Raw genomic sequence first — 27,951 nt, 5'->3', positions numbered from 1 at the left:
CCTGGGCAGTTGGTACAAGATAGAAGCATCTGATCAAATTATTCAGCTTCTCAAATAAATCATTTTTAGAGGATATTGATGATTATAATTTCCTAACCTTGTTCCATCCAGCTTGTTCCTAGCCATGGAAAATCACCATGGCAGAGGAGTGATGCTGGACAGGGGGATATGGCTAGTGCTGAACACGAGGATGCCACCAAGGCAGCCAGCTGGTATAACTCATCAAAGCAAGTGCTTGGTAGTCTCACACATATCTTGGATTCTTCTACAGGACTTAAAGCATGTCATCACATACGTCCTGAATTATGTATGAACCGCTGATTGGACGTAGTGTATCTGTGTAACCACAGTGCTATCCCCCCGCCTACGGGCTGCCGGCTCCGCCAGATGGGAAACGTCTGCTCCTGCACAGCCCAGCTGCGCTCTGTCTTCCTCCTGTCTCAGACATCCCAACTGCAGCATGGTAGGTCTTGGACCACAGTGGTCACAGGTAGCTGGCCAGGATGGTTCATGACTCCCCCATTGGGGGGCCTGGCTGAGGCCTGCTGAGAAGCTGCTGCTTGTGCTTTTTTGCAGCTGTGGTAATAGGAAAGGGGAGAGGGTTGGACCACCAGCATGATGAATTGGTAGCAGGGTGGGTGCACATCCTGTGCTCAGTGCTGGATGAGCAGTGATGGTCCCCTCTGTCCTTTGGGCGGGCAGGATTGGGGCTCTCATCCCCAACACCTGCACTGGCATTCGAGCAAGTGTGACCCTTTCACCCCAGGCACTCTGCAGCCTGTGTGCCACAGTGCCATCTGCCACGGCCAGCTGGGAGCAGTGGGCTCTGCGCTCAGGCTGGAGCACACAGACTCTCAGGAAATAAATCATCACTGGCTGAGGGTTGGGCCTGGTGTCTTTAGGAGCGGGTTTGTGGAGAAGCAATGCAGGGCTGCACGCATGGAAGTGGACTCCGGGCAACAAATGTGGTCACAGCTCCTCTCCTCACTTCTCTACAGGGGACATGGTCAAAAAACATCAAATCTCCTAGATCTCCTAGAGATCTCTACCTTTATTCCTTGTGAAGAGCCCCTGCAAGTCTGTAAAGTATGTGCAGGACTGGGGCTGCCCAGCTTACCTGCAGGGCTGGTGTCCTCAGCTGTGCAGACTGGCTCCAGCTCCATGTGTGCTCAGAGCACATCGCCAGCAGACAGGCTCAGCACCCCCTTCCCAAACAGGGGGGCTCTTCCTTACTAGTCCCCAGCCCTGGGGAACTGACCCAGCCTGCCCCCAGTTCTCTGTTTATTTCAAGTTTTATAGCTTTAGAAAAATTCCTGTCTGATGATCTAGATCTATTTACACCCCACTGCTGTGTAGTAACATTCCACCAGTGCTAAGCAATATTTCATTCAGGGACTAAATTTGCTGTCTGAGTTCAGAAGCTCTTCATCATTGTGGGAGCAGATCTCTCGAAATCTCTCTCAAATATTTATCTATTGCATCATGTCCAGAAAATTACAATCTGGACCTCTTTTTGGACTAGAGAACTGTGAAAAACACTGCCTGTTTCCCTGGGCCTCTTCTCCACATGCAGTTAAACTCTCTATCCATGTCCCTGGGAGCTGTGGAAAGTCTGGATAATGGTGATGATGGCAAAGAGTTACAGCTTTGTAAACAAGGACATGCAGGGAAAACAGTTAAAGGTAGTTCTGTAGATCTGCTAAGAAAAAGGAGGGATTGGAGTCCTGGGACATTCCCAAGCCAGCTGCTATGGTTGTTCCCATCTCCGACTGTTTGTAGGTACTTTGGTGTCTGACTTCAGTCTCTGCTGGACAAATGTCTACAGCACTGGGTTAAGAAGAATCTTGCCTTCAGTAGGAGAGGAAAGAATGAAAAGTCTGGGACTGGTAACTTAGGCAAGAAAATTGAATACAACACAGGTCATGGTAGCTTGAGAGTTTATGAGATTCAGGAAACATCACAGAAGAACAAGACTGAATTACAGTATGTGATGGTTTCACATCTGCCTGACTACACCATTCTCCACTTCCCTCTGAACTGCTGTGCTGGGGCTGCTGCCAGACAAGGTAGACCTCAGGCTTCAATAAACATGGTAATTCCCTTGTCCCTTCTGCTAATCATTTTCCACAGCCCTCCTACCTCCCTGGCTATCAGCCTTGTCAAGGAAGACAGCCTAGATAATCTGCAAGGACTGAGCACCCATTCCCTGACTGCTGGTCCTCCCCCACCTCTGCCATCCTGGCTCGTCAGTGAGCTGGTATCAGTGAAGTCTGAACCTGGGCAGATTCCTGCCTAAAGAGGAAATGTCTTTCTCCACAACCAGCTCTGACAACCTCTTGTCAGCAGCAATTTCAAATTCACCAGGTAACACCAATAACAAAAGCCCACAGCTGAACTGCAGCCCTGTTTCACAGGGTCTGGTGCGGGGATGAGTCCCTGGGGATGGAGCTGTGGCTGCAGGAGGGCAGTGTGTGCCTCGTGGAGTGGCTCTGTGGCTGCTGCTCCCACAGCCTCGCTGCTGGAATGCAGGCAGGCACATCCCCCTGCGCTGCCTGGACTCTGGCCGGGGCGAGCTGCCAGCGGGTTCCACAGTCTCCCTCAGCTGAAAGGGCGTGAGGAAATCACAGAGGATCTCTGTGACCTGTGCCTGAAAACTTTTTCTCTATGTGATGTTGCCTCCTAATAGAATTTGACTGGTCAACACTGGTTAGTATGCCTGGGGTGACAGCATTTAAAAATGGGTGTTGAAAACTCTTTTATGGAGAATTTCCAGCTTGCTTATTGCTCCAGGTGGGAGAAGCCTGGAGGAAAGCCACATGCATACAGCAGTCTAGACATGTTTGATTTCTTTTTGGAATTAAAGAACAGAAGTCCCATAATACCCTCTTTTTTTTTAGCATTCATACAAGTAGCCAATGTAAACAATTCTCTCACTGCCCTGAAATCTGGAGTTGCTCACAGGATGAAGCAGTGACCTACTGAACCTCTGGGAAGAGTAATATTAGCCTCTGTCTGGTGTGCTGCTGCCTTGGCCTGGTGTGCAGCCCCACTGCCTGAGGCCCAGCGCAGGCTCTGGTGCCATGTGTCTCAGGCTGCTCCCACCCAAGGTGCTGCTCCCATCCAAGGAGGACACTGAACTACTTAGGCCCATAACAAACCCTCTGTTCCTCAGATACAGCAGGTTCCCCAGCTTTGCTTCAATCCACGTGGAGGGCTAAGCTACCAATGTCTTGTCCTGGGATGTGGAACCAGCATTAAATCCCATGTGTTGTATGCAGAGAACATTTTTTCATCACACCGGAAAGCTGCTGCTCATGATGGATTTGAAGTGTCTACAGACACCTGTTCGTGGCAGCAAGCCTCCAGGCTGGCTCACAGGCAGATGACTGCCATTTAAACCAGGTCACTTCTGAGGTTGCCAGGGCCCTTGCTGCATATTGGCTTTCATGCACTACTGATGGAATTTCTTGTCACAACATGAAATATTAGGATAAGTGTCGAGGAGGCTGGATAATCATTGTATTTGCAATCAAGCAAGGATGAGGGCTGCTTGTTCTTCTTGAGCTGGTGGTGGTGGTGCTCCTTTGGGCTTCCCTAAGCCTTCTGGCTACAACAGTGTTGCCTGGAGTTCTGATGCTGTCATTTCTCCAGATTGTTTTATACAAATTGATTTTTTTTCTGTGTTTTTTTGTGCCTTTAACTTTGGTTCTGCCTACACACTCATGGTTGGAATTGCATTGAAGAGACACACAACAAAGAACGTGAAGCAGCTGCCCATATATCCTGCTCAGTTTCAAATGCAATGGAGGAGATGACAGCTGCCCAAGCTGGACTCCTGAATGTGGAAATGGCTCAAAAATTGACAAAATCATACTGAGTGAAAAGGTATACTCAGGAGTCAGCCTCTCTGACAGCACAAACAGCCAAGAATGGGGTGTTCATTTTTCTCTGTAGTGGTAGCACAAGTGTGAGGGACATAAGAAATTAAATGTGATGAAGGCTGTGTTGCCTTTCAGCTAAACTCTAGTCCTTGCCTTTTAGGACTTCAAGATAAAGAACTGGCATTTGGATCTAATCAGGACTTAGAGAAACAGACAAGCTGATAACATTTCAAGGCTTCAAGCCCTCTGGATTCATTTTGGTTTAATCCCTGTGTAGTTAATTTTACATCCCAAAGATGTTTTGCAGTCTCTTCTTGCAGGCTTTGTTCTTCTTCATGTCCCACCTCAGGCATATGTGGTGCTGGTGCTGGTGGGTAGCTTTGCAGAACTATTGCATCCCACCACAAGCTTCTAGGTTGATTGACTCCCCTGTGCCCCATGAGATTAGGAAGGCAACTTAGGGTCCCCTAAACCAAAGGTGCAACCCCAAAAAGAGCAGTTGCTGCAGTTATCATGGCTGAAAATTCCTTGGGTGTCTCTCTCTGTGCTTCGTTTCCTGCCTTGCTCTGGCAAAGCTCCCCGTTTCCATGGTGATGATTTATTCCTCTAAATAGTTTCTATTCAAGAACAATATCATGGGTCCTTCTCTGTTGTTAGTTTAATTAAAAATAACCTACTCTTCTTCTGGCATCAGTTTTGGCTGAAGCAGTTGGAGTTGGACACTGATCTCCAACTTTCCTGATCTGCCCTTGCACCTACCCAGAGATGACCTTTCTGCCTCCCTACCACTCAGTGTAACCCTTGAGGACTGTCCTACTGAGAAATCTTGCATGAGTGGAGCTAGAAGGAAAACGCAGAGAGGAAGAAAGGAGAGAGCAGCTGCGTTCTTGCAGAACAGCACCACACAGTCCCACGTCTGCCCAGGAGTGAAGAGGAGCATGGCACCCTGTGCAGCTCCGCTCTTGAGCTTTCCTTTCCATGAGCAAGGAGGCTTGTGATAAATAGGAAGCCTTGTGAGAACAGCATGACCTGTGATGAAATGGCCTGTAGTGCATCACTCATCATCACAGCCTGGATTTTAAATGAGCTGCCAAAGAGGGAGCCTCTCCCCTCCTCCCCAGTCCTTGGCTTCCAAAACAGATATTTTTTTACTATGAGTGGAACAAGGACTTGTAGCCTGAAAACAAAAATTAAAGAAAATAAAAGGCTGAACTGTATATTTGTTAAATCTTAAAGTGTCCATTTTCTTGCATAAAAGTCTGAATAGGCAGCCTGGCCTCCATACAACAGGTGCCATTTGGTGTTCCTTGGGACACTTCCTTCTTTCTTTGCATAATGAAAGAGACAGAGCATCTGATTTCTCTGCTTCATTTTAAATGCCAGTGCTTATTGTGTTAATACATTTACATTCCAATTTTCTTTACATGTAGTAAAAAGGAAATGCTTTGAGGTTCTTCTACATGGAAGCGCATTAATGTGCTTGATTTTTAGGCACCAGTAACAGATGTACTCAGAGCCTGGAGTTCAACCATGGAGTGAGGAGAACAGACTTCAGGGAATTGAATTCCCATCTATGAAAGCAGTTACTGAATCAATGAAGAAATTTTCTGACTTATTCCATTAAATGCAGCCAGCATCAGCTTGTGCTGGAAGACAGACGAAAATCTGTCTGCAAGAAAGTACGGAATACAACCTTCCAAATGGTCTTTGCTCTGGCGCACAGAACAGCATCGCAGGAATGCCAGGTTGCTGGCTAATCCAGAAGGGCAGGTACCAGGTACATTTTCTTCTGTAATACTCAGGCTGCTAAATCTTTTAAAGCAGTTGCAGCACTTTTCAAACACGCAGTGGAACCCATCCTTATAAGGTGGGAAAGCTCCATGTTCTGCTGTTAGAAGATAGGAATGTGAGCTCAGCAAGGATTGCTTCACGTGAACCCTTTATCTGAGAAACTGGAGATAAACTGAAGAAGTTCATGTGACACAAGAAGAATTTCTCCCTTATCTAAAGGAAGCTGGAGATGTCAAGTCAGAGGTACAATACACAGGATGACTTACGAGGAGGAAATCATGTAAAGGGGCCAGACAGTTTGGAAATCTGCCTGCTTGCCTGTGTCCCATTTTGTGCCTTGGAGGATTATACTGACATGAATACAATATCAATTTGAAAAATCATTGACTTGATTCAAGAAGCTTGAATCTGTCGGCTGTATGACAAAATGAAAAAAATTCAAAGTCCTTAGGACCCTCAAGTGTGCCATCTCTATTTTTGACCTGTCTTTGACAATGAACTGGGAGAAAGTGAGGGAGGGTTTTGAGATAAGCCTTTCAATCTAGCAGTTGTCATTTCCCTCATATAATTTTTTCTAAGAGTAGCACTGTCTATGCCTCTGAAAGTACAGTGGGGGAAAATGCTGTGCTATCAAAACAATTCATTTACCTCTTACCCAACACCCACAAAGTTTGCCAGGAAGTTTGCCAATCATTTAAACCTTGTTTTAAATTGGTTTGTCTCCTTTAAGATGGTTTTAAGATGGTTTGTCTCCTTTAAAAGCAAAGAGTTGGTACAGAATGTAAGCATGCCAGGTGTTAAATTCCATCTATTTCCTCCACACTGTTTCCAAAGCCTAGCTAGAAACATCTTGTCCCATTGTAAGAAGCCTGTGTGGTCCTCAGCTTCTCTTGACATGTCACTTTAGGCAGTGTCTCTCTGCATGCTCCCCAGTTAATCTTGCCATCAAAACCCTCTTGCTTCCATCCCTCATGCCACAATTCCTGCCTATTTTGTGTTTTACCTCTTTACAGCCTCTCCTTCCCCACGTTTCCTTTTGCCTGGTCTCAGTGCTTGGCTGAAATGCTGCTTTTCATCACAGTGTGATGGAAAGCCAGACATCAATCATCCCTTGTCTAGTCCGTGGACCCCAAAAAAAGCAGTTACAAGGCACAGGACTCCCGGTGAAACCAGAGGGCTCTGAGGGAAGGGCCACATGCTCACCTGGTGCCCAGGAAGCATGGACCCAACACACTCTGTTTGGCCAGGATATCTCCAAAGCAAAACCCAGGTACCACAAGAAGAGGTCACCAGCAGTACTGTAGTTGTGGTGCTGTGAGGCAATGCTATTCAGGCATGGCTTTTTATCAAGAAGCCTCATCCTTCATGAGAAGCTCAGACCATGTTTTTTTAAAGAATAGCCCTGGGTTATTTTTATCAAAGACAATGTGGCCACTAGAAGTAGCATAACAGGGATCAGCATGATTTACTTTTTTCCAGGACAATGGCCATTGTTCTGGTGGAGCTGAGGACAGTTTGGAATCTTACCAATTGCCATTTTCATATAAACCAGGGCAAAGAGCAAAACAGAACCTGACTCCTCAGCTGGGCAGAGCTGCAGTGGTTTCGCTATTGCTAGTGTAACTAAAATGTGGTAAAAACACAATCCAGTCTCTCAAGTCAGCAGATAGGATGAAAAAGACAGTTAGTGGAATCCTGCTTTTTTTGGCCTGAGTAGCCTGATAAAAATTGGCCCTGGTCTGAGCTGGTGGCTGGACCAGCTGTCCTCTCAGGGCCCCTTCCAAACTGGATTTCCTGACTGTGCTCAAGAATGACAGACTTCTACTGGCCTGCACAAAAATTTGACTTGAACTTCCACAGACAGTGAATCAGAGTGAGATTCAAGATCTTAATTCCATTTTGAATTACAAGCCCAGGACTCAATGTGGTTTTCTGGTTTTGTTTTTCATCAGTCCCTCGTGTGGAGCTCCCCAGCAGCCAACCCCCTGGCCTAGAGGTTCAGGGAGTGCCTCCTACCTGGCAGTCCATGCATATGCGTGTCCTCTCTGAAGGCTACACCGTGCAGTGGTAGCTCTTTCCAAGACTTCGACCAGAGCTGGAAGGAGTGAGAGATGTGTCTGTAGCTATACATTCAAATGCAAGGCCTGCATTTTTCTCAGTGGGAATACATGTAGAGCGAATGCTGCTTCTGCTCTCAGAGGGAAGCTGGAAGGCAGATACTGGCCCTGTTCCTTCTTCAGAGCATCCATCCCAGGCTTATCTGAAAATAGAGACCTAGACTGGGACTAGGCTGGTCTGAATGGGCCTAACAGAAGAGGATGGTGCCAATGTGAAGGGGTGCTCACACATGCAGCTCTGGGCTGTGGTCAGATCAACAGTGACCATGGAGGGCTAGAGGTCTCTGGCTTGTGCAGGCAGAGACCAGGGGGAAACGGACCCGCTGTCAGGAAGGATGAGTTTGCTCCAAGGAGATTGGTACTTCTGCTGAACCAGACTGGAGAACAGTGGCAGGAAATTTTCATTCATTTGCACCCATCTCTAATTTCTTCCACCAACGCTCCAGCAGAACTGAAGTCTATTGATGTTTTAAAAGCTCTTGGAGCTGGTTTTTTTCTCTCAGGGTGTTTTAGATGTATGCAATACACTGTGACTATGCTCCCAGAAACCTGTTGGATGGGCTGGATTTTGGAAATACGAATGTTAAGTCACAGATAAATGAACAAAGCAGATAAACAGGTACAAGAGAAACTATTGCTGTAAATCCAAGGTGTGCCTCCTCTGTAGCTTTATTTGGGAATCAGGAAGAAACCAGCACTTGGTCCTGTTCAAGGTAATGCTAGTTTTGGTATTGGGCATACACAATTTGGACGGGGCCCAGACTTTCTTTCTCCCTCCTTTTTTTTATTGCTTGTGCTGTAATTACCACTACTGTTGTATATAGTTGTGGTTTTTTCCCTTGTGTGCAAAAGCTATGATGCAAATGGGAGTCACTCCCAGAGAGTGCCCAAGGGCTGGGATGCAACTGCCCTGAGATGGGTCATGCTGCAAAATAATAAGGGTCAAGGGACTCATTCCAAACCAGATGCCATTGGCAAACATGTTGTGCCATCACTGTGCTCCAAAAGAAGTGCCAGAGCCCTGAGCCTTGGTCATGCCCCAAAATAACCTGTGCAGCTGGGCTGGGACTCACCTCTCCTCTGTTGTGATCATACAGGAGGGGTTGGACTTTTTCTCCCCAGATCTATTTGAAAGCCCTGGGCAAACAAGGAAACTGGCCCTGGACAGGAAACTCAGCAATTGCACAGTGCTGACAAATGTCTATAGACTATAAACCACAAAAGCATGGAGAATATGGGGAGCCTTGTGCTCTCCACTTTGTTTTTCATATGTATGGATCTCAGGTGCCAGTCACAAAGAGACTAGATGTCTGCAGACAAGCCCTGATATTTACATCTATTTTTAGCTAAAGCAATGTAATTTGTGGCTAATGTCATGGTTTAATAAAGCAGAATCAGAAAGGAGTGAAGTTATTTATGCCTTTCAGCAAGACCCACACAGCCTGTTCCAGCTCTACAGCCCCAGCCTAAGCCCCTGGGCAGAGGGTATGGGCACAGAGATGACACAATGCTCTGAGCTCTGCTCATCTTTACTATTAGCAGACACTCTTCGATCATGTTATAAAGTGGTATTCCCATAACCTTAGGCCTCACTGAAGTGAGTGCTATGATGTTAAACTGAACTCAGCACAAGGGAGACCTGGGTATTTCCAAAGTCCAAAATGGAGCCCTACTTGAGTCAGGTGATGAAGAAATACTTATATTGATTTTATACTGTATAAATTGTGTACTTTTTGCTTGTCACATTGTCTGTCCTTCAAAGAATGACAGTTTAGGGATTCAGGGGGATGTTTGGTTACTTTCTTTGTGTTAGCAGAAAATCATCCTTGAATAAAGATCCCAGATTATTAACCCCAAAGCAGTATGTTCCAGAAATTATGAGTATGTGGAACAGAGTCTATGCATACATATGATGAAAATTTTTTCCAAATTTTATCTTCTGTCCTGTCACAGAATACCACAACAAGGTGCTGTCAGAACAGGATTTAACCGTAACTCTTCAATAAACCCCCCCATCAACCAAGTTGATATATATTTGTGTAGTGCTAGGGCTGAATTTGGCACTGCCTTGGAAAAGCTTTGCAAAAGTGTAATTTGCATGCTAGTTCCATTGTGTTAGCCAAATATACACACCTTTTTGGTTTTGATTTCCATTATTCTTCAGGGTACCACATACTTGAGGTACCTGAGGTGCACATATGTAGCTTGGGTCTGAAAGAAACAGGGATTAAAATATGCTTCATTAACTGTAGGTAGAGGTCTATCAGCAGGGAACTAGAAATGTTTCTCGTAGAGCATATTTCTGGCTCTATACTTGAGATGGCTATGACCATTAGTACTGTGCATATCAGTAGTTGTAATGATTTGTAGTAGAAAATAATATATTTCACTGTATTTCCCATACAAATATTGTCGGTTTGTTTCACACAATTTGCAGCTCTCTTAATTTTTTTCACATTTTTGCCTTCAGAAAATACTTACCATTCTAAAAGGAGCAAACCACCTTTATACACAGACAGGTAGACTATGCCACAAGGCTTTTTCTTTTATGTGGGTGTTGCTATAAAGAAAGATTATAATATAGGGCTCTTGCCTGGGGCTTATCTTGAGAATTGTCTAAGTTCACTCATACAAATGGAGGATATGGAATGGGACTTCATAAGAAATAGCCAAGATATTTCACAAAATCTCACTATCTTGGCATTTTGAATTCCTAGTCTGCTAGACTGCAGTGTTGTGAACAGTGTGGTCCAGAGATGTCAGGTGTCAGAGGGACATTTAGAGGAACAGGACAGTGCCAAAAACTCAGCCCCAGAGCTGCCAACTCTTAAAGTAAGACCACGTCACTTTCTTTTTCTTCCCAGGCATTTTTGTTCATCACTATTTTTCAAAGTCCTGGCTGATTCAGTATCTGAAAGGCATTTTTTTCAGCTCAACCTTACAAGAGAGATTAAAGAGCAGCTGTACCACAACAGTACAAGGAAGTTTTTTGAGGCTCATGCTTCATTAGCTCAGCTTCTCCATAACCATTCGGGTACAATGTGCATAACCTGCATAATGATTCTGGCAAGAGAAAAATCCTTGATTTTTTCTGCCCCATGGTCTCTGCACTGCCACCAACAATGGGATGCCTTCTGCTGTCTCTGACTATATTTCCCAATATCTGCAACCTCAGATATCACAGGAATTACTGCAGTAAAAAAAACCCTGTGAGATGAAGAATTTTTTTTTTAAAGTCAGAGATGAAGTAATCGAGAGAAAGAGTCCAGCACACTGACTTGTGGCTCATTCTTGTCATCTTTCTTTTCCCCAGATGGGGAAAAGACCTTACATCTTGTCCAGCAACTTTGAGGCAGTGGTGACTGCTTGGGATCAGCTTCTCAGACCTGTGGCTATAAGCAAGATTTCCCAGGCTGCATATCACCAAAGATAAAGCTAAGATGGAGAAGGAGACCATGGTAACAAGCATCTTAGCTGGAGAAATGGCCTTCACTGAGTGGAAAAATACTGGATGCACAACAGCCACAGGGCTGCTTCTGTGGGTGAGACTGGCCCCGTTCTTCCAAATGACAGCCAGCTAACACCTCTCTTTGAAAGGTTCATTCCTCTGGAAGATATGACTGCCATGAGGTAGCATATTGCTACTTGGGATGGGGAGATAACACTTCAGCCTTTAGCCTTTCTCTGGCAATTTGCATTAATATGGATTCCAACTCTTCTTTGCAGATTGAATAAAAGCAGGTGTTTGCCATCCAGTGTGTTTTGAGCCAAGGCTTATGTGGGACAGATGAGACAGGGCCAGTGATTCCCTGTCAGAGGAGATGTACTAGGCGTGTGCCAGGACTGAAACCACCTCTTCCCAAGTGGGTCCAAGTAGGAGTAGGCCCCACTGTGTCAGCCCCAAGGCCAGAACCATTCTGCCTATGATGAGGCTCCTACTTCACCCCAAAGCTGTCAAGCTCTCCTACAGCACTGCTTTCACTAAATGTGTAGGGTCAGAGGCCAGGCTGCTGTTGCTGTGGAGGCTGCCTCCCAGCCAGTTGAGAGTGCTGAAACCACATCTACTGCCCTGTGAGGAGGATGGGGTAGGAATGTTCAGGGTATTTTTGGACAGGAACAGGGATGGTGAGGTTGCTGTTGGCCAGAACACAAGGAAAAAAACACATCTTCCTTTATGTTAACAAGAGGCTCTCCTTCCTCAGCAGGGAAAGACACAGGGAAGCTGTTAGGGCAGCTTTTGCTTTCCACAGAGGAGAGCACCACTGATTTCTGCCTATATCGTAGAAGGCAATATAAAGCATCACATCTTTACCTAGACAGTCATTTAAACAGCGCACGTCTGAAGCAACGAGCCCAGCCCCAAATTCCCCATTCGACGTTTCTCCCTCCTGCACACAGTTGGGGTTTGGCACTCCATTTCACAGCTTAGGCCCCGAGGGCCTCCGCCCCGGCTCGGGAGGCGGAGCCGGGCGCTGCAGCGGCAGCGGGAGGAGCTGCTCCGGGGAGCCCGCAGCCCCGGCGGCGGAGCCGGGCTTCCCTCGGCCGGCGGGACGGCATCGGCCCCGCCGCCGCTCCTCACAAGGCTGGACGGCTGCCGCCTCTCCTGCAGGGCGGCGAGCCGGCCCGCGGGAACCAGCCTGACCGCAGGTGGCTGTGGAAACCTTCAAGCTCCCGGCCGACGCCGCGGGGCCAGGCATAGCCCAGGGTGGGAAAACCTGGCGGGGGCAGTGGCATGGCCCACCAGGGACCCTCGGCTTTTGTGCCTACACAAGCACCAGCACAAGCACCCGGCCCCGCTGGGGCCGGGGAGAGACAGTGATCAGAGGGGCGTCCAGCCCGGCCGCGCTGCCGTGATCCGGCTTGTGTGCATCACTCATCCAGGGGACCCAGTGAGGGTCACCGACTGCTGGGCTGCACAGCAGCCACACTGAGCCCTGCTTAAAGCTGTCATGTAAAAAGCCTACAGTTTGATTCCCAGGCATCCCACATGGAACTGCACCTGTCCTTCCTGGGACAGGAGTACAACTACAGGGAAGGCCTCTGCTTGATGCCTGCCCTGCAAAAAATATTAAATAAATAAATAATAATTTTTAAAAAGGCGGGAAAGAAACATGTCCAAATTCACTGGGGTTAATTTGTTGGTCCAACAAAAGATATGAGAGTCTGATCTCTTAACATGTGGACTTAAGGCTTAATGTGAGGTCTGCTGCACCACTCTATATTATTTATTACTCCTCAGCCTCTTCATCTCCCTCTCTGCTATTGAAGAAATAGCTTAGGCTTTCTCACAGAAAAAAAAATTGAAAAGTACAATATATAAATGGAGAGCCAGGATGCCCTGGGAAGGGCCCCTAGGGATGGGAGAAGACCTGTTTATGGAACAAACTCTAAATGGTAAAGATGACCTCTGGCCCTGACTACTGGGCTACAGCCACAGAGAGCACAGGTGGAACATGCACATGGGCAGCAACCCAGTCCGAATGAGGTGGTGCCTGGGCTGCCCCAAGAGCCTCCTTGCTTCAGTCTGAAAGTGCCACTGTCTGCATTTCTCACATCCCTCTTGCTGTGTATCAAAGTTAATTTTATGAGAGGCTTGCAGGGAAGGCACAAATGAGTAGTCATGGCTCAGAGAGTCAAAGCACTACAGGGGAGTGCAGGGCTTGCACAGCTGGTTTGGAGCCTCCTCTTAGAGAAGAGATTAAAGGAAGCTGGGGAAGCAGCTCACCTAGTTTGCCTACTGAGTGGCTGCCCCTGCTGTATGCTGTTGGTGCTGCCCAGCGGCATCGTCCTCGCTTGTCTTACAGCACTGGGCATACTGCTCCACAACTGTCACCTTCCTCAAAGTGGAGCCACTGCAAATGCAAAGGTATGAGGTTCTCTGCGGCTTTCCAAACAAGAAGCTTTCTGATACAAGAGGTAACTTTGCACTGCACAATTTGATCTCCAGTAGCTGTGCAGAGTTGCTCCCACAGAGAACTGCCACTTCCTTTATGAGGTAGCTGGAAGTGAATTTAAAGTAGTTGTTGTCCATGTAAGTGTATATATACATTTTTCCCATAGCCCCTTTCACCTTACTCATCTCTCTTAGCTGAGTCAAGATCCTGCAGCAGTTGTGCTGCAGTGTGCTTTACACATGGGTGTCTGATGAGACTGTCTAGGTCAGGTTCCATATGTCTGATTTTACATTTTTAATTTCCTGCAGTTGTAAAGACTTTTCTTCAATCATTAGTCTCTTGACAATCATGGTGCTTCATGGTACTGACTTAACCTCTGAAGCTGATGATATTGCACAGTATGAGACCAAGCTGGAGGGTTCACCTTCCAAGCTCATGGTGGGGTTGATTGTCCCTAAAGTTTGGCCTTTCTTATAACTGTCCTACTTTTTCTTTAAAATCTCCAGCACTGGAAATTCAGCAGCTTCCTTTGGTGGCATCCTCAGGTTCTTTGCTATCCTGACTGTTCACAGATTCACCAGTGGCCACGACAAATGATGTTATGTGTTACTCTTTGCAGTAAACTTTTATGTATTTGAGGATTGGTACTGTGTGTCACTTAAATTTTTTTCTTCCCTAGACTAAACAAAGCCTGCTTCTTCCAGTCTTCTCTCAAAGGTCAGGTTTTCTAGGCCTCTGAGCCTTCTTGTTACTTCTCCTTTGGACTCTCTCCAACTGATGTGTATCTGTCTTAAAAACTGGCACCCAGAGCTAGACACAGGACTCCATCCACAGCCTCACAAATGCTGAGGGGGACAGAACGTTTGCTTTTTGTATTCTACAAATTACACTGCTTTTACATGCACTTCTGGACATGGATTTCCTGGGGAAAGGCCTGAGACAGCTGCAGCTCTGGCATTACCATCTGCCTGCATAGCACTCGTGCCTTGCCATGCCGCTGCAATTGCGCAGCATTCCCTGGCTGCTGACAGTACAGTCTGCTCCAGATCTGTTGATGTGTGCTCTTCTGTGTTTGCTCTGCATATGTAACTCACATAGCCTCAACTCTCACACCATGCACTTCTCCACAAAGAATTTAAGACTGCAGTATGTGCCTGGCCGCTTGTATCACATTTTGCATTAATCAAATTTCTTCCATCCATCACCCTCCATGGTTTCCCCTACAGGATTATCCCAGGCCTGCATCATTCATGGAGCAAAAATTATGAGTAAGTGAACTTCATGCATGGTCAGGTCTTACACCAGCAACCTGTCAGGGATGATGGGGCTTTGTGACCACAGCTCTGAATACTCTGGCGATGCATTTCTGTGGCAGTATCCTGCAGATCTTCCTGCAGGAATGCTTCTTTTGGGATGGTTTTTTTTTTTCAAGCACTGTACTACAAATAGTAGACTTGCAACTATGGAGAACATCAAAGTGAATGGATTTTAAGTGAAGTTTTTAAGCTGGAGCTAAATAATGATAGGTCTGGGAGCTCAGTGACTCTCGCATAAGGAAAGGTTTTCTGTGAAGGCAAGGGTGGAGCCGGAAAGAGACTGTGTTGTGCTTGCTATTCTCCTACCGTGTTGCAGCTGTTCCCTTTCCAGAAAAAATTCACAACATTTACCTCCAAACGTTTACTTTTTCCATGGTCAGTTTCGGCGCCTGGGAAGTGAGAGAAACAATAAATTCTGCCTCTTGCCTCTTTAAGACATAGGTGCATTATCAGGCAAGCTCTGTGCAATCAGAGAGTGAGAACAAGAGATTCAAACCCGAGTCTCCCTCTTGGTGGCAACAGGAATGAGCTATCCTATATTTCATTTGCAGTCTCTAGAGGTAAGCAGGTTCTCCTGCCTTCTTGCTGCCAAGTAGAAGGCACTATTTGGCTTTGCCTTTCAGAGCTCTGCTCATGGAGGTGTGTAGCTTCTGCAGCAGCTGCTGCACCATGGCTTCCCCTGTGCCTCAGAGCAGCATCTTCCTCCGTTTCCACCAGGAGAGATGGCACTGAGCATGGCCTGGATCAAGCCTTTGGTTTGTAGGTGGATACACCAGTTGTCACGGATTTGTGTAATCATGGTGTCCAGTTTGAAATGTGCTCTCTTCTAAACTTTAATCCATTCCCTGTCTCTTGTAGGAACATGGAAAATGTTATTATCTTTATCTTCTCTGGTTCCTGAGTTTCTTTATTGTTTGGGACAGTACTGTGTCAGCACTGTGAAATAGAATGTCCTTTAAAGACTGACACAGAAAACCAAAAAGACAGTACAAAAAAAGCCTACAAAGACCTGCCCCTTAGTAAAGGGCAACTTGCAGGCAAAACATGAGAAGTACTAACCATGGGTGACTGAAGGTCTCTATGCCCATGTCATAGAATAAGGATGGTAACCCCAATGAGGTGGTCATTTCACTGTACAATGTGTTTCATGGGCATCTAACACGACTCTGTCAGTGCCACTGGATGGTTTTACTCCCTATAACCCTCTGCAGAATGAGCTCACCAAAGCCCAAGTTGCTTTGGTTGTGTGATGCTCCTGTGCACTTCTGAGCAGCAAACATCTTTCCCTTCAGGGATAAAGTGAGGGAGCAAAGGGGGCATGGGCAATGTTGGTCAAGTAGTCCTTGAAGGATGAAAGTAGATAGGGGTATGTGATAACAGGAATATCGGACTAGAGGTGTAATTCCTGATTCTATTGTTGTTTAAGTGACACTGTGAAAGCAAAGGGAACAATCTAGGGTAAACTCTGCTAGAAAAGTAAAATCAGGATTTTTAAAGGGAAAAAAATCACTTTCACAAATTTACCATCAAACAATATTAGCAAATATATATGAAATATAAATTAGCAAATATATATGAAAGCTGCTCTGTAAGTCACTGTTTTTAAAGTTCATGCTCTGAACAAGTGTGATTGACCTCTAGTCAGAGAAGGAGGAGATAACATTCTCTTTAGGTACTTGCACAATCTCGCAGTTTAGGGTGAAGGACTGAGGAGCCAGTTTTGGAAGATCAGATAATTGGGTGGGGAAGTAAAGATGGTAGGTCCTAGTAGAAGAAGAACTTGGGTGAAGAGGCCCTGAAGGACCCTTGAAGAAAATGTTTTGTACTTAGGAGCTTCATTTGTACCTCTTTTTTCTTTTGTCCAAACACACTGTTTCTACCTTGGTTGTTTCTTTTTTTTTTCCCACCTATCCCTGGATGACCACGGCAGTTATTCCATGGCACTTCTTAAAAATGTAAATTCTACCCAATCCCTGGGCCCAAGCCCATTTCTCCCTAGACTCCATGAAACATGATATACCCCACTGAGCTCAACCAAATTAAAGCCTGCATTTCCCAGGGCCTGAGCTCTTACTGGTGGTCTGTCCTGAATTGGTGACAGAAATTAGGAAAAAGAATTTAACTTTTTTGAATTCTCTACTGTGACAGCCCAACATACAGTTCAAATTTAAGTGCCAAATCTCTGAGCAACGAAGTTTTTGCGCATCTGCAGAATATAAGTGCTGAAACTTGGCTGTGAGACTTCCCAAAACAAAAGTCAAGGGCCATTCCAACACAGCCATGTTCACTGTTGTACAGTGACTGAGCTCACCTGCCGGGCCTCATTACAGAAGCTTATGGATGTTCTTGGCAAGAAAACAGATATGTCCCCAGAGAGGCTCGTGACCTGTAGCTAATATGCAAAGCACAAAGAGAACGAGCAGCAAACAGTAACCAGAAATACCCTAATGCCTTCGGGCTTGTTCCTGTTTTCATCTGTTGCAGGCTGAAGAAGTAGGATGTACGTCCAGCTGTTCTCATGGTGACTCTGTCCTCTGCCCTGCAGAAAGCCCACTCTCCCTTCATCGGATCAGAAAGACTTTACTGGAGACCCACTTGGTCCAGCAGGGTTGGAATAATGCCCATAGAAACCAGCAGCAATCTTGTACAGAGAAGAGAACTCTAGGAGAAGTGAAAGGAAGTAAGGAAGACCACAGTACTGGTGGGGTTAGAGGCGCCTCTCCCATCTGGAGCACTGGGCTCTGTAGCTCCTTTGCTGCTGTGCTTCCCTCTCCCATTGCAAGCTTGTCTCTTCCCCTTCATGGTGCTGGTACTACTCTTTGCAAGGGCAAAGGTCAAGTGGATCCAGGAGCTATTCCAAGTTTGGAAAGTCTTTTTTCCCCCTCTCACTATTGCTCGTAAGTTCATAAAACTGGCCAAGAACACTCACTTCCTTTTGTTAAGGAGTTTGTAAAAAGCTAGTAGTTGGGATGGACTTAGGAGTGAAAAACGAAGATATTTCCCAGAAATCCAAGAAAGAATTTTGAGAAGCAAGGATGATGAAGTTAGAAATCCAAGTGTTAGAGACAATTAGGCAAGAGGCCCTAATACACTAGAAACCTCACACTAGTTCTTGATTTTTAACAGTTTATTGCACTTACGTTTTCTATTAAATTGTCTAATCCATCCTTTGCCCTGTGCAAGAAGAAATAGGTACATGAAGAGGATACTGGCAACTAAAAACGTTTTTCTATTTATAGTATCATTAGACTCTGTAAGAGATCACTGGGTGTATTTTACACAGGTAAGAATAGTAACTTTATGAGTATGGGGACAGTTGCTTTGCAACTCAACTCCAAGTAACCAAAGAGGCAGCATCTAGAAGATTCAGCCTCACAGAAACCCACTGCATGTCTCAGGCCTTGGACCTCCATGGTGCTGAGCATATCCTGGGAAATGCTGAGAATCCTCATTAACTAAAAGACAGTTGAGACTTCTCACCATATTTGTGAAGGTCTGAAAAGTGGCTTTCAATAATGGGCTCTTAAAATATAGGGGTGGTAAAGCAAGTAGGACCGCTGCCTTAAAATACAAAGCTTAAAACTTCTCTCAAGGAACGTGTTTGTTTCCCTCCTCCTTTTTCTCCCCAGATCTCTACCATTTCCCATACTCATCCAGATTTCTCAGGTGGAAAGTATCTTCATAAATAATAAAAATCAGAAGGTACAAAACTGTTAGACGTCTTTGTTGTTTCTCTATCATGTGATCAGGCTATAGCTGTTGGTTCAGAATTTCTGTTACTGGGGATTCATTGAATGGTTGTAAGAAATAAAAATTTGCCCTTCCTCCTCAAAATTATTAATGTTACTATACTTACATATTAAAATAATCCTTCTTCATCTTGAGTGATGCATGGTAGAGTGAATACAAGTCTCTGAATGGTGCAGAACCATTATAATTCTGATAATTATATTTGTGGTTTTGACATCTGCAAGTGTACATAAAGGAACATCATATAACACATGAAGACAGAGTACAGTACAGAGTACCATTATACCATACATCTCTGTTCATTATAGACTGCACAGTTATTTATGCCAAGAAGTAAATATATCCAATTTCACCTCCAATGTTTCTTAAGAAGCAGAAAAAAAAAATCCCCTTTTTTTTTTTTTTTTTTTTTTTTTTTTTTTGCAAGTGGAACTCATTGGTGTAATTTAGGGCTAAATCTAGCTTGATGTGGAACATTTCAGCTCAATTCAACCTGGTGCTTTGCAACATCTTTCTAGTCCATTCTCAGCTACCTCCTCTCTCACATTCCTGGGCTCCAAACTCTCTGCTTCCTCTGTATCAGAGGAATTGGGACACAAGCTTACTCTGCCCTGCATGGTGCTGTGCAACGGCGTTTTCTTGGGCTTCCTCTCACTTTTGTGAGAGATGCCATAGTGCTTCTCAGCGAGACTACCAGGAGGAACAAACAATGCTGCTGTCCTTTTCCCCCCTCTACTTGTTTAACTGACGGAAGGCCGTGTCAAGTATTTGCGTGTTGGTACACTCCTTAACGCGTTGTGTTTCCTTCTAGGAAGCTGCTCGATGCCAAACGCACTTTAGTTTAGCGTTTTCCTGTCAAACAGGATATTTGTGGGCAGACAGCAGCAGAAGCGTCTGGAGGCCCTGGCGCGGCACTGGATGCCCCACGGCTGCAGCGCACACCTCCGGCCGTGAGGACTCTGGCTGCCAGTGCTGGCAATCCCAGCCTCGACCAGCGGCTACCGGTCAGGAACAGGATAACACAGCCCTTTCTTTCGGCATCCTAGGTGCAGGCACTCCTGCACAACCCCACAAAGCTGTGTTTTGAGTCGAGCAGCAGGACTGTGGGGCTGTGACTGAGCTCTCACGTCGGGGCTGGCAGGATGGGCACCAGCTGTGCCACACAAAAACATCCCCACAGTGACAGACAGGATTTGATGCACCTGAAGTTGTACCAGGGAAAGTTTACATTGCATATCAGGAAAGGGTTCTTCACCCAGAGGGTGGTTGGGCACTGGAAAAGGCTCCCCAGGGAAGAGGCCACAGCACTAAATGTGACAGAGTCCAAGCAGCGTTTGGGCAATGCTCTCAGGCACGGGGTGTGACTCCTGGGGTGTCCTGTACGGGGCCAGGAGTTGGACTCGATGATCCTTGTGGATCTCTTCCAACTCAAGAGTATTCTGTGACAAAATGCTGTCCGGATCCGCCGGTGAGGACGCCCCAGTACAGGCTCCCGCACCCCATCCAGCCGCGGAGTCCTCGAAACACAAATGCCCCCACAGCGGCGCGGAGCGTCCCCGCATCACATCGCGCGGCCTCCGCCTCGCGCCGGGGAGGTGCCGGGCAGGGCCGCGAGTGGGGCGGGGCTGCCGCAAACCGCCTATCACGGCACACGGATCTTGTGACGGACGTCCGCGACGACCAATGAAACAGGAGCTGACACTCGGGGGGCCGGAGCTCGGCCGCGCGGATGGCGGCCAATGAGAGGCGCGGAGGCGGGTGGCGGGCGGGGCGTCCCGCCCCCGCGGCGCTGCGCGCGGCCGAGGCAGAGAGGTGGGAGCGGGCGCCGCCGCCGCGCGCTCGGGTGAGCGGCCGCGGGGCCGGGACGGACACAGCGGGCAGCGGCACCGGCGGGACGCGACGCGACGGGAAGCAGCGGCCGCAGCCATGGATCACTACGACCCGCAGCAGACCAATGACTACATGCAGCCGGAGGAGGACTGGGACCGGGACCTGCTCCTCGACCCAGCTTGGGAGAAGCAGCAGAGGAAGGTGGGCGCATCCCCATCCTCTCTCCTGGCGTACATCCCGTGGGGCTGCCGGGACCCGGCCCCGCCGCCCCCTCCACCGCTGCGGCGGGGCCGGTGCGCGCCCGGCCGGGGGCTGGCGCTGCGCTGCGCGGCGTGGCGGGGCGAGGCGGCGGGGACGCGGGGGCGGGCAGGTGATGGCGGGGCGGAGAGGGAGGTGCCGCGGCGGGTCCCCCCGCAGCAGCAGACGTCGGCCGGGTCGCGGGCTCCCGGCCCGCAGGTGCGCCCGGGCGGAGCCAGGGCGGCGGCGGGGCCCCTCCGCATCCCCCCCGCACCCCCGCCGCCGCCCGTGCCCCGGCCCCGCCGGCCGGCGGCGAGACAGTAACTGGCTGCTGGTTTGAATGGTGTGGTTTTGGGCAGGGCTTGCGCCGAGCTCATGTCCAAAAATGGTAACATTCGGCCCCTTTTTAAACCGAAAGGGTGGCGATGGGGAGGGGAGCTCAGGAGGAGCTCCAGCCTCGCTGCTAGCTAGTTATATTTTTTTTTCCCCCCTCCTCCTTTAAACCAAAAGCATCCTGTATTAGATCACTCAGGAATCCTAATCCCCGAAACATTTCCGTTTTAGTCACTCCGTCAGACAGGAGTAGAGCAGAATTTGGAACAACACTGATGCTGGCATAGCAGGGGCACTTCGGGGTGCAGCAGGCTCCCGCTGGCTTCGCAGCCAGTCACTGGCTCGTGGTTTGGATCATGCTTTGCTCTCCTCTTGCTGGGAGCAGGCAGAAGAATCCCCGACCTTCCCTGAGAGGGGGATGTTAGTGCTTTTTTATGCACGATTTATATATTAACATATATATTGTAGCCTGAGGTTTGGGGCTTTCTGTAGAAAGCTGGGAACAGTCGGGAAGGAGAGCACAACAGTGAGAAGATGATTATTCCTCTTCAACTCTTCTCCTCTTCCCCTCCTCCACTTCCAGATCAAAGGTTTTCAGGTTTTCCTGTTCAGAGCTGTCTGAAATGGTGCCACTGAGAAGTTTTTCCCCTGGAGTCTGATGAGTTAATTGAAGGTGATAGCTCTAGAGGTGCTGTCAGTGGTTTCCTTGCTCACGGACTTGAGTGCTGAGAGTAGACAGCACGAGAACTAAAGTATACAAACAAGGGCATTTACTGGAGAAAGAGTTCATGGTGTGTGAGGTTATATTTCAGCAAAGGAAAAGTGAGGAATGCAGTCTTGGTCTGGGCTGTGAGTGGTGCATGGTTTATTGGAACTCAGAGCTCTATTCCTTTGAGGAGGGAAGTTTCTTCCTTTTCAAAAGATCTGCCTGGCCACAATCTCTGTTTCCAGTCCTATGCCTATATCTGGCCTATACATCTAGAAACAGCTACTGGGGCCCACAGCAAGATCGCCAGCCTTGCTGACAGGCTGTGAAGGGAAATGATTGTTATGCTGTAGGGTTTTTTTTTTGCCTTTTATGGTGCTGGGTGAGGTAAAATATTTTATATGTAGGGGGATACTGGTTTGGTTGTCAGAAGCAGGAGTGGAACCTTTGGACTCAAACATCTTAAACCCAAGGTTGTTGTACATGCTGTAAATGTCATGTTCTTTTAGTATTACCTCCTTCCAGGAGATTTTAAGACCTCTTAGTCCTATCACAAGAGGGTGACAGAGAGCTGTTCTGTTAACGTGGGTTACTTGTGCAGAGGGAAGAAGCCAAGAGGGAGTTTTAAGTAATGAGAGCCAACTTCTTGTGCTGATCAACAGCTACCAGTTGAACTTGATGTGGTGGGAGTCACTCTCCAGCTTGCTGGACTGGAGGAGTCTATATAGTTAAATGTCTGTTGCTGGTGGTGGGATCACTATTATTTCTCTTTCTGCTGATGAACAGCTGAAGCTGTTCCCTTCTGCAGGGGGGGGTGCAAGCTCAAAGTTTTCTGGTGACCCACCCCTCTGGAGTCTGGAGTTAGGAGGATCAGGTCTGGGAGTGATGGCTCTTCCCAGTTGCAGACCATCAGGCTAATATCCTCTCAGAGGGATTGGTGTTTGGACCCCAGCCAGGGCAGGCTGTGCAGGGACTTCTGGGGGTCTGAATGCGACCAGCAGTGCTGTTGGGGTCTTGGGGCTTGCTTCCTTCAGATGTAAGGAGGTAACAGTATCTACCAAACAAAAGGTGTGGTGTAGTAAAACTGTCGGTCCTTCTTACCTGTGAAATGAAATCACTGCATTAATTAAAGTTAAATGTTCAGTGCAGTACATGTTAGTTAATACCTTACTGAGATTAATAGGAGAGATTGATGCCAAATATTCCTGTAGATTCTTTTCAGGCTCAGTCTTTTCTTATTGACTCACATATTTTAGGCTTTTCTTTACCTGAGTCTGGTTTAAGTACTATTGAATTATCGTCATTTTTATTTATACCACTGAGGCCAGCTGGTGAGGCAGACTTAAACTTTACTTCTTGGGCCCTCTCTGGGCGTGAGGACAGCATGTCTAAAGTGGTGGCAAGGCCAGTAATGCAGCAAGCAAATGTCTGTGCAAGGAGTGTCTGTGTCTTGCCAGCTGTTTCCAGCCCCTCGTGTCCTGGCTCAGGAAGGCTCTGTAGGCTGGGATAGCTGTGCCACATTGCTGTCCTGCCAGGTTTTGTGCAGCTGGGATTCATTGAGACTTGGGAAGTGAGCAGTCTAGTAATGTTACTCAAATGTGAATTAAGTCCAGCTCCCCTTTGCCTGGCTGCACGGGCTCAGCAGAACTCACAGCAAACATCAAAAGTGGGAAGATTACTGAATTTTAGTAATGTCTTCCACAGGAGCATTATAAGGACAAGTTTGCTGAGCTTTTGGGAGCTGATTTGCAAATTTCCTACCTGTGCTGAGACAGATGTTACAACCTTTGCTGTCTGGAATGGTGCTTTGAAATGGGTAAATAGGCAAACTGCAGAATGAGTTTCATATTTGGAGGGTGAAAGTTGGCCTCTTGAATATGATACAGAGGAGAACCACTGGTTTCACACCTCTTCCTACCTGCCCCTTCCTGGGAGGCTGCTGTTTTACAATGTAGGTATGAAGTGACAGTTCCTGGGCGGAAAGCAGCTTTCCACGTGAAGCCAGTTTTTTCATGTCTATCAGAAGTGACTCTCTAAGAGGTTTTAAACAGCTCATCACAGCATTGCTATTCTTAAGCAGCAAAAAAAAAAAAAAAAAAAGTGCTGAACAAATTCAGCTACTTTTCACTTGATATAAGCCTCTGCACAATCTTTTGTGCAGGAGCAGGGGGTCTGTTCTGGGGATTAAAATGCTTTCTCCTTTGAACTGCATCTCAGTAGTTTGAACTACATCTCAGTAGTTTGAACTGTTGAACTAATCTCAGCAGTTTCTTCTAACAGTCTTTTTTTTCCCCTCTGCCTTTTCTTCTTTCGTGTCTAGAGTCAAGCCTCAAAGTAGCAGTAGCTAAGGCATAACAAGATTGATCCTGCAGTTTCCCAGATTTGCAGCGCAAAACTTGCTGAAATCCATTGCAGAGGACTCACCTATCTGTCATGATTGACAAGCTTGCTTAGTAAGAAGTACATATGTGAGTGTTTAGTGTCCAAGAGATTGTCACTTGTGCCCACAAGGACATTTCTACCTCCTGATGACAAGTTACCAGCTGCAGCATTCAAACATTTCCTGGTGGGTGTGGTGTGAGGGACTAGGTGAGCCAGGTGGTGTTCAGCATGCCTGGCTCATCTTCACAGATGAGGTGAAGGGTGATAGTGAGAAGGACAATCTCCAGTCACTGTCTCCTTAGTGTCAGGAATAACACTGGGGTGAAGCTGGGTTTGTTTGGGGGTGCTGGTAGGGGTCAGCCTTCAAGTCCTGCATACAACAGGTTCTCATGCGGGCCATTCTCATTTAATGAGCTCGTTGATCAAGGTACTGCTTTTTCAGGTTTATTTTAAAATCTTGCCTTAAGCAACTTGTCTCAACTGTAGAGCTGGCAGGGAAACTTTAAATGTCAAATTGCTTTTTGACCTGACAAGTGCTTTCTTAGGAGTAGGAAGCAGTGTTCATTTGCAGTGTGTGGAAGATAGCCATATGCAACTTTAATGCTCTAAGGAATGATAATAATGCTTGTCTTTATTTAAAAAAATAAAAAATTATTAAAAAAATCAAATTGATGAAATTAATGTGCCCTGTGCTCTATCCACTCTTGCTGTGCCTTGCCACGTTGGCATCTCTGACAATGTGGCAGTAAATGATATCTTTGGCTTAGAGAACTGGACTGGTCATATTTATGGTGCTGCAGAAGCAGTGATAGCACAGACTTTAGTAGCACCTTTTCTGTGCCAAAGATGTGCTTACTAAGTACAGTTGTTCATGAACTTAGAGAAATTTCCTGTTAGAAACTCAAGTCTTCTTAAACCTCTCTCACTACTCTGTGCCATGCACTGCATGTAAAGATACACATAAATACAAGGGTAAAAAAAGCCACGAGTCTAATGGCCCTACTGTGTCTGCATCCTGCAGGCCTTAATGCTCTTAAGATTTGAATTTTGCTGTTCTAATCACCTCTCAGAGGTGAAGTTGTTAATGATAGAAAGCAGCCATTAAATAGGACCATTATGGAAACACTCCACCTCCAAGCCTGCTGGTAAGCATGCTCCAGTCAGGTGGTATGACTGTGACTATTATCTCTGAGAAAATGTAAAAGCCACAATCATAGCTTCCTTTCACTTGGGTTGGGTGTCCTCTTGTCCAGATAGGGTCTATTTTGAAAAAGGTATCTAAACTTCCAGAAAGCTGGAAGTTGTTGTGGTAGCTGCTGTGGACCCACAAAAAGGTGTGGTATCACTCCTAAACTGAAGTTCGCTGAAATTTCTTTCAGTGCCATCATAGATTCAGCCATGAGGTAAATAAATGTGTATTGTTGATGAATGCACTGCACTGGGTTGCTTTGCTCCTGCTGTGACACTGTACCCTGTGTGGGCCATAGCAAGGGATGGTCCTTGCATGGTCTTTGCAGTGTGGGTGTGCTACAGGTAAGGTAGCCCTGATGCACCTGAGTGTCCTACGAGCTTTAATTCACACTGGCCAGTATTGACACTGAAGCAGAATGGTGATGTTTGTAAGGGTGCTTGCTCAGCTGCTCTTTTGCAGGCAGGCAATATAGGTCACCAGATATCTCCTATCTTTCAGATCAAGCTTTTGTTGTTTAACATAGGTATCTTGTTGCCAGATACTTGCTTTTCAAAACGTTAAACTCAGAAGTTGCTGTAGGGAACTCTGGAAATATCTGGCTTTGTAGATCAGTCATTTGTCCTTGAGTGTGGGGGCTGCCTCATACTTTCTGTGATCAGGTTTTGTCAGGATGTGCGTGTTTGGTTTTTTAACAAGAATATTATTATTCATTGTAACCTCATGGTGGATGATGAATGAGGCATGTGTGTTTTGCTGGGACTTACCGTCCTATTCAGAATCCTGTGTAAGGGGGCAGTCTAAGGAGAAAGCAGGCATGGGTTAAAAAGGAGACTGCAGATTCTTTCAGGGGGAGTCTGTAACAGATCCCAAGGATCAGTTTGTGAGAACATGGTACTCCTCAATCCATACCGAACTTATCCTTCCAGTCCTCTAGGGAAGGGTGAAACACCTCAAAGGCATCCAGCTACCAGCCCAGTGATGTAAAGGGTGTCTGTCTGGGGAATTTCTTGCTGACTGCTTCAGGCAACCAGTTTAAATTCTTGTGCATGTGATTTAGTAATGACATTTTTTCAGTGCATTGAGTGGAAAGGCTAGAGAGGATAACATTGTTTTCTGCCCTGACCACTTGCAGTGCTTGTAGCTTGGGGCATGTGGCATGCTACTTAGGGCATCCTTAAGAAGAAGCTGCTTGGAAACCAGTTTATTGTGTGTTGGGCAAGAACTTATCACCTCTTGTCCCCTCAGAAGCATGTGCTTTTGTATGAGATGCTGTTGTCTGTATAATTCAAGTATAACTGGGGGGTAACTGAGAAGGTGGGACAGTAAACCTGTTGGGTAAAAGTGTTCATGAACACTGGAATCACACTTTTAGAAACGGTGTTGCAGTAGTGACCCAGTGAATGGTATCTGTTCTTCCTAGCCCTGAGGTCCCAGTTGCTCCTGCTGGAGGCACTTTACTCTTTTCATGTGTGCTGTTGTGAGAGGTGCAGCTCTCATGCAGTGTTCAGTGGAGGAGCAGCGGGGTTCATTTGGTCTCCCCAGCCAGTCTGTGAGCCTGTGTGCTTTTCTGTGGCGACTCACTGGAATCCACTAAAAACACGGGCCTGGAGTTCTTAAGGTTGGCAGTGACAGCAGTGACAGAAATGGTGAAAAATTGCATATGCTGGTGGAAGGTCTGAGAGTATTTTCCATCTGGCTGTAGATTATCACTGTTGTGCCTGACACTTAGTCTGTTCTCTGGGGTGCACTTAGGTATTGGAGAATTGCTGTGCTCTTTCTGACAATGAGGTGCAGAAAGTAGTCAGTGTAGAAAAGAGGCTGGAGAACTGTCTGGGGAAACATTGGGAAGCTGCAGAAATACAACATACAATGGACTGGTCTCACTTGAATGTGTTGTGTCAGTCCCAGGGGCTTGCTGGATGGATTGCTGTGATTTTTAGAGGTATTTTAGAGGTATTTTGTACAGTCTGAGAAATGGTGTTTGAGGAGGATGGAAGACAGTGGAAGAGTTTGCTCTTCTTCTGTATGAGACTATAAACTGATTTCTTGCTGTGTGTGACTGTTGGAAGCATGATGGTTATCGTAAGGAATGTGCTTAGCATGACTTCTACAAATCTTCTATAGCAATGTAAAACCCTGTTATCCTATCAAAGCAGTATGTGAACTGTGCCTGAAGGGGGAAAAGCAGGTATAATATGCTTGACAACTGCTAGGGTGGGAAAGGCATAACATCAGCAAGAAAGGCAGTCATCTTTTCTTCGCAGAGGCATAGGATTTGCTCTAACTCTGGGGTTTTAGGGCTGAAGCATTGTTACTGAGAGATTGAATCTGTGGGGATGAGTTGGTGAAGAGTGGTGAGATAGACTTGTCAGCAGCAGTACTGTCTGTCTGGTGTTAGTCATGCCAGAAGAGCCTTCTATTGAAGTCTGTGGAACCACCCACCACTTCTTTTTGACCTCGGTGCATGAGACTGACATACAGGTTCCCAATAGTCACTCAGATCCCTGAGACAGAACTGGGGA

The 27,951-nt window shown here is 46.7% G+C and overlaps 1 protein-coding gene across 5 annotated transcripts in view; it reads left to right on the top strand.

Moving 5' to 3' along the window:
- The first annotated feature begins 20,567 nt into the window (after nt 1-20,567).
- The window catches only part of ACTN1 (actinin alpha 1), an 87,034-nt gene continuing 79,650 nt past the window's right edge, over nt 20,568-27,951 (top strand). For all 5 annotated transcript variants that reach the window (XM_053944803.1, XM_053944801.1, XM_053944802.1 and 2 more), the window contains exon 1: nt 20,568-20,780. In XM_053944803.1, the coding sequence (XP_053800778.1) occupies nt 20,676-20,780 (105 nt within the window). In that variant the 5' untranslated portion in view covers nt 20,568-20,675. The remainder of the gene's footprint in view (nt 20,781-27,951) is intronic.

This window comes from Vidua chalybeata, chromosome 6 (assembly GCF_026979565.1).
Source record: "Vidua chalybeata isolate OUT-0048 chromosome 6, bVidCha1 merged haplotype, whole genome shotgun sequence".
NCBI classification, from domain to species: Eukaryota; Metazoa; Chordata; class Aves; order Passeriformes; family Viduidae; genus Vidua; species Vidua chalybeata.
Note: the sequence above shows the minus strand (reverse complement) of the source record. Positions and strands in the feature narration are given on the sequence as shown.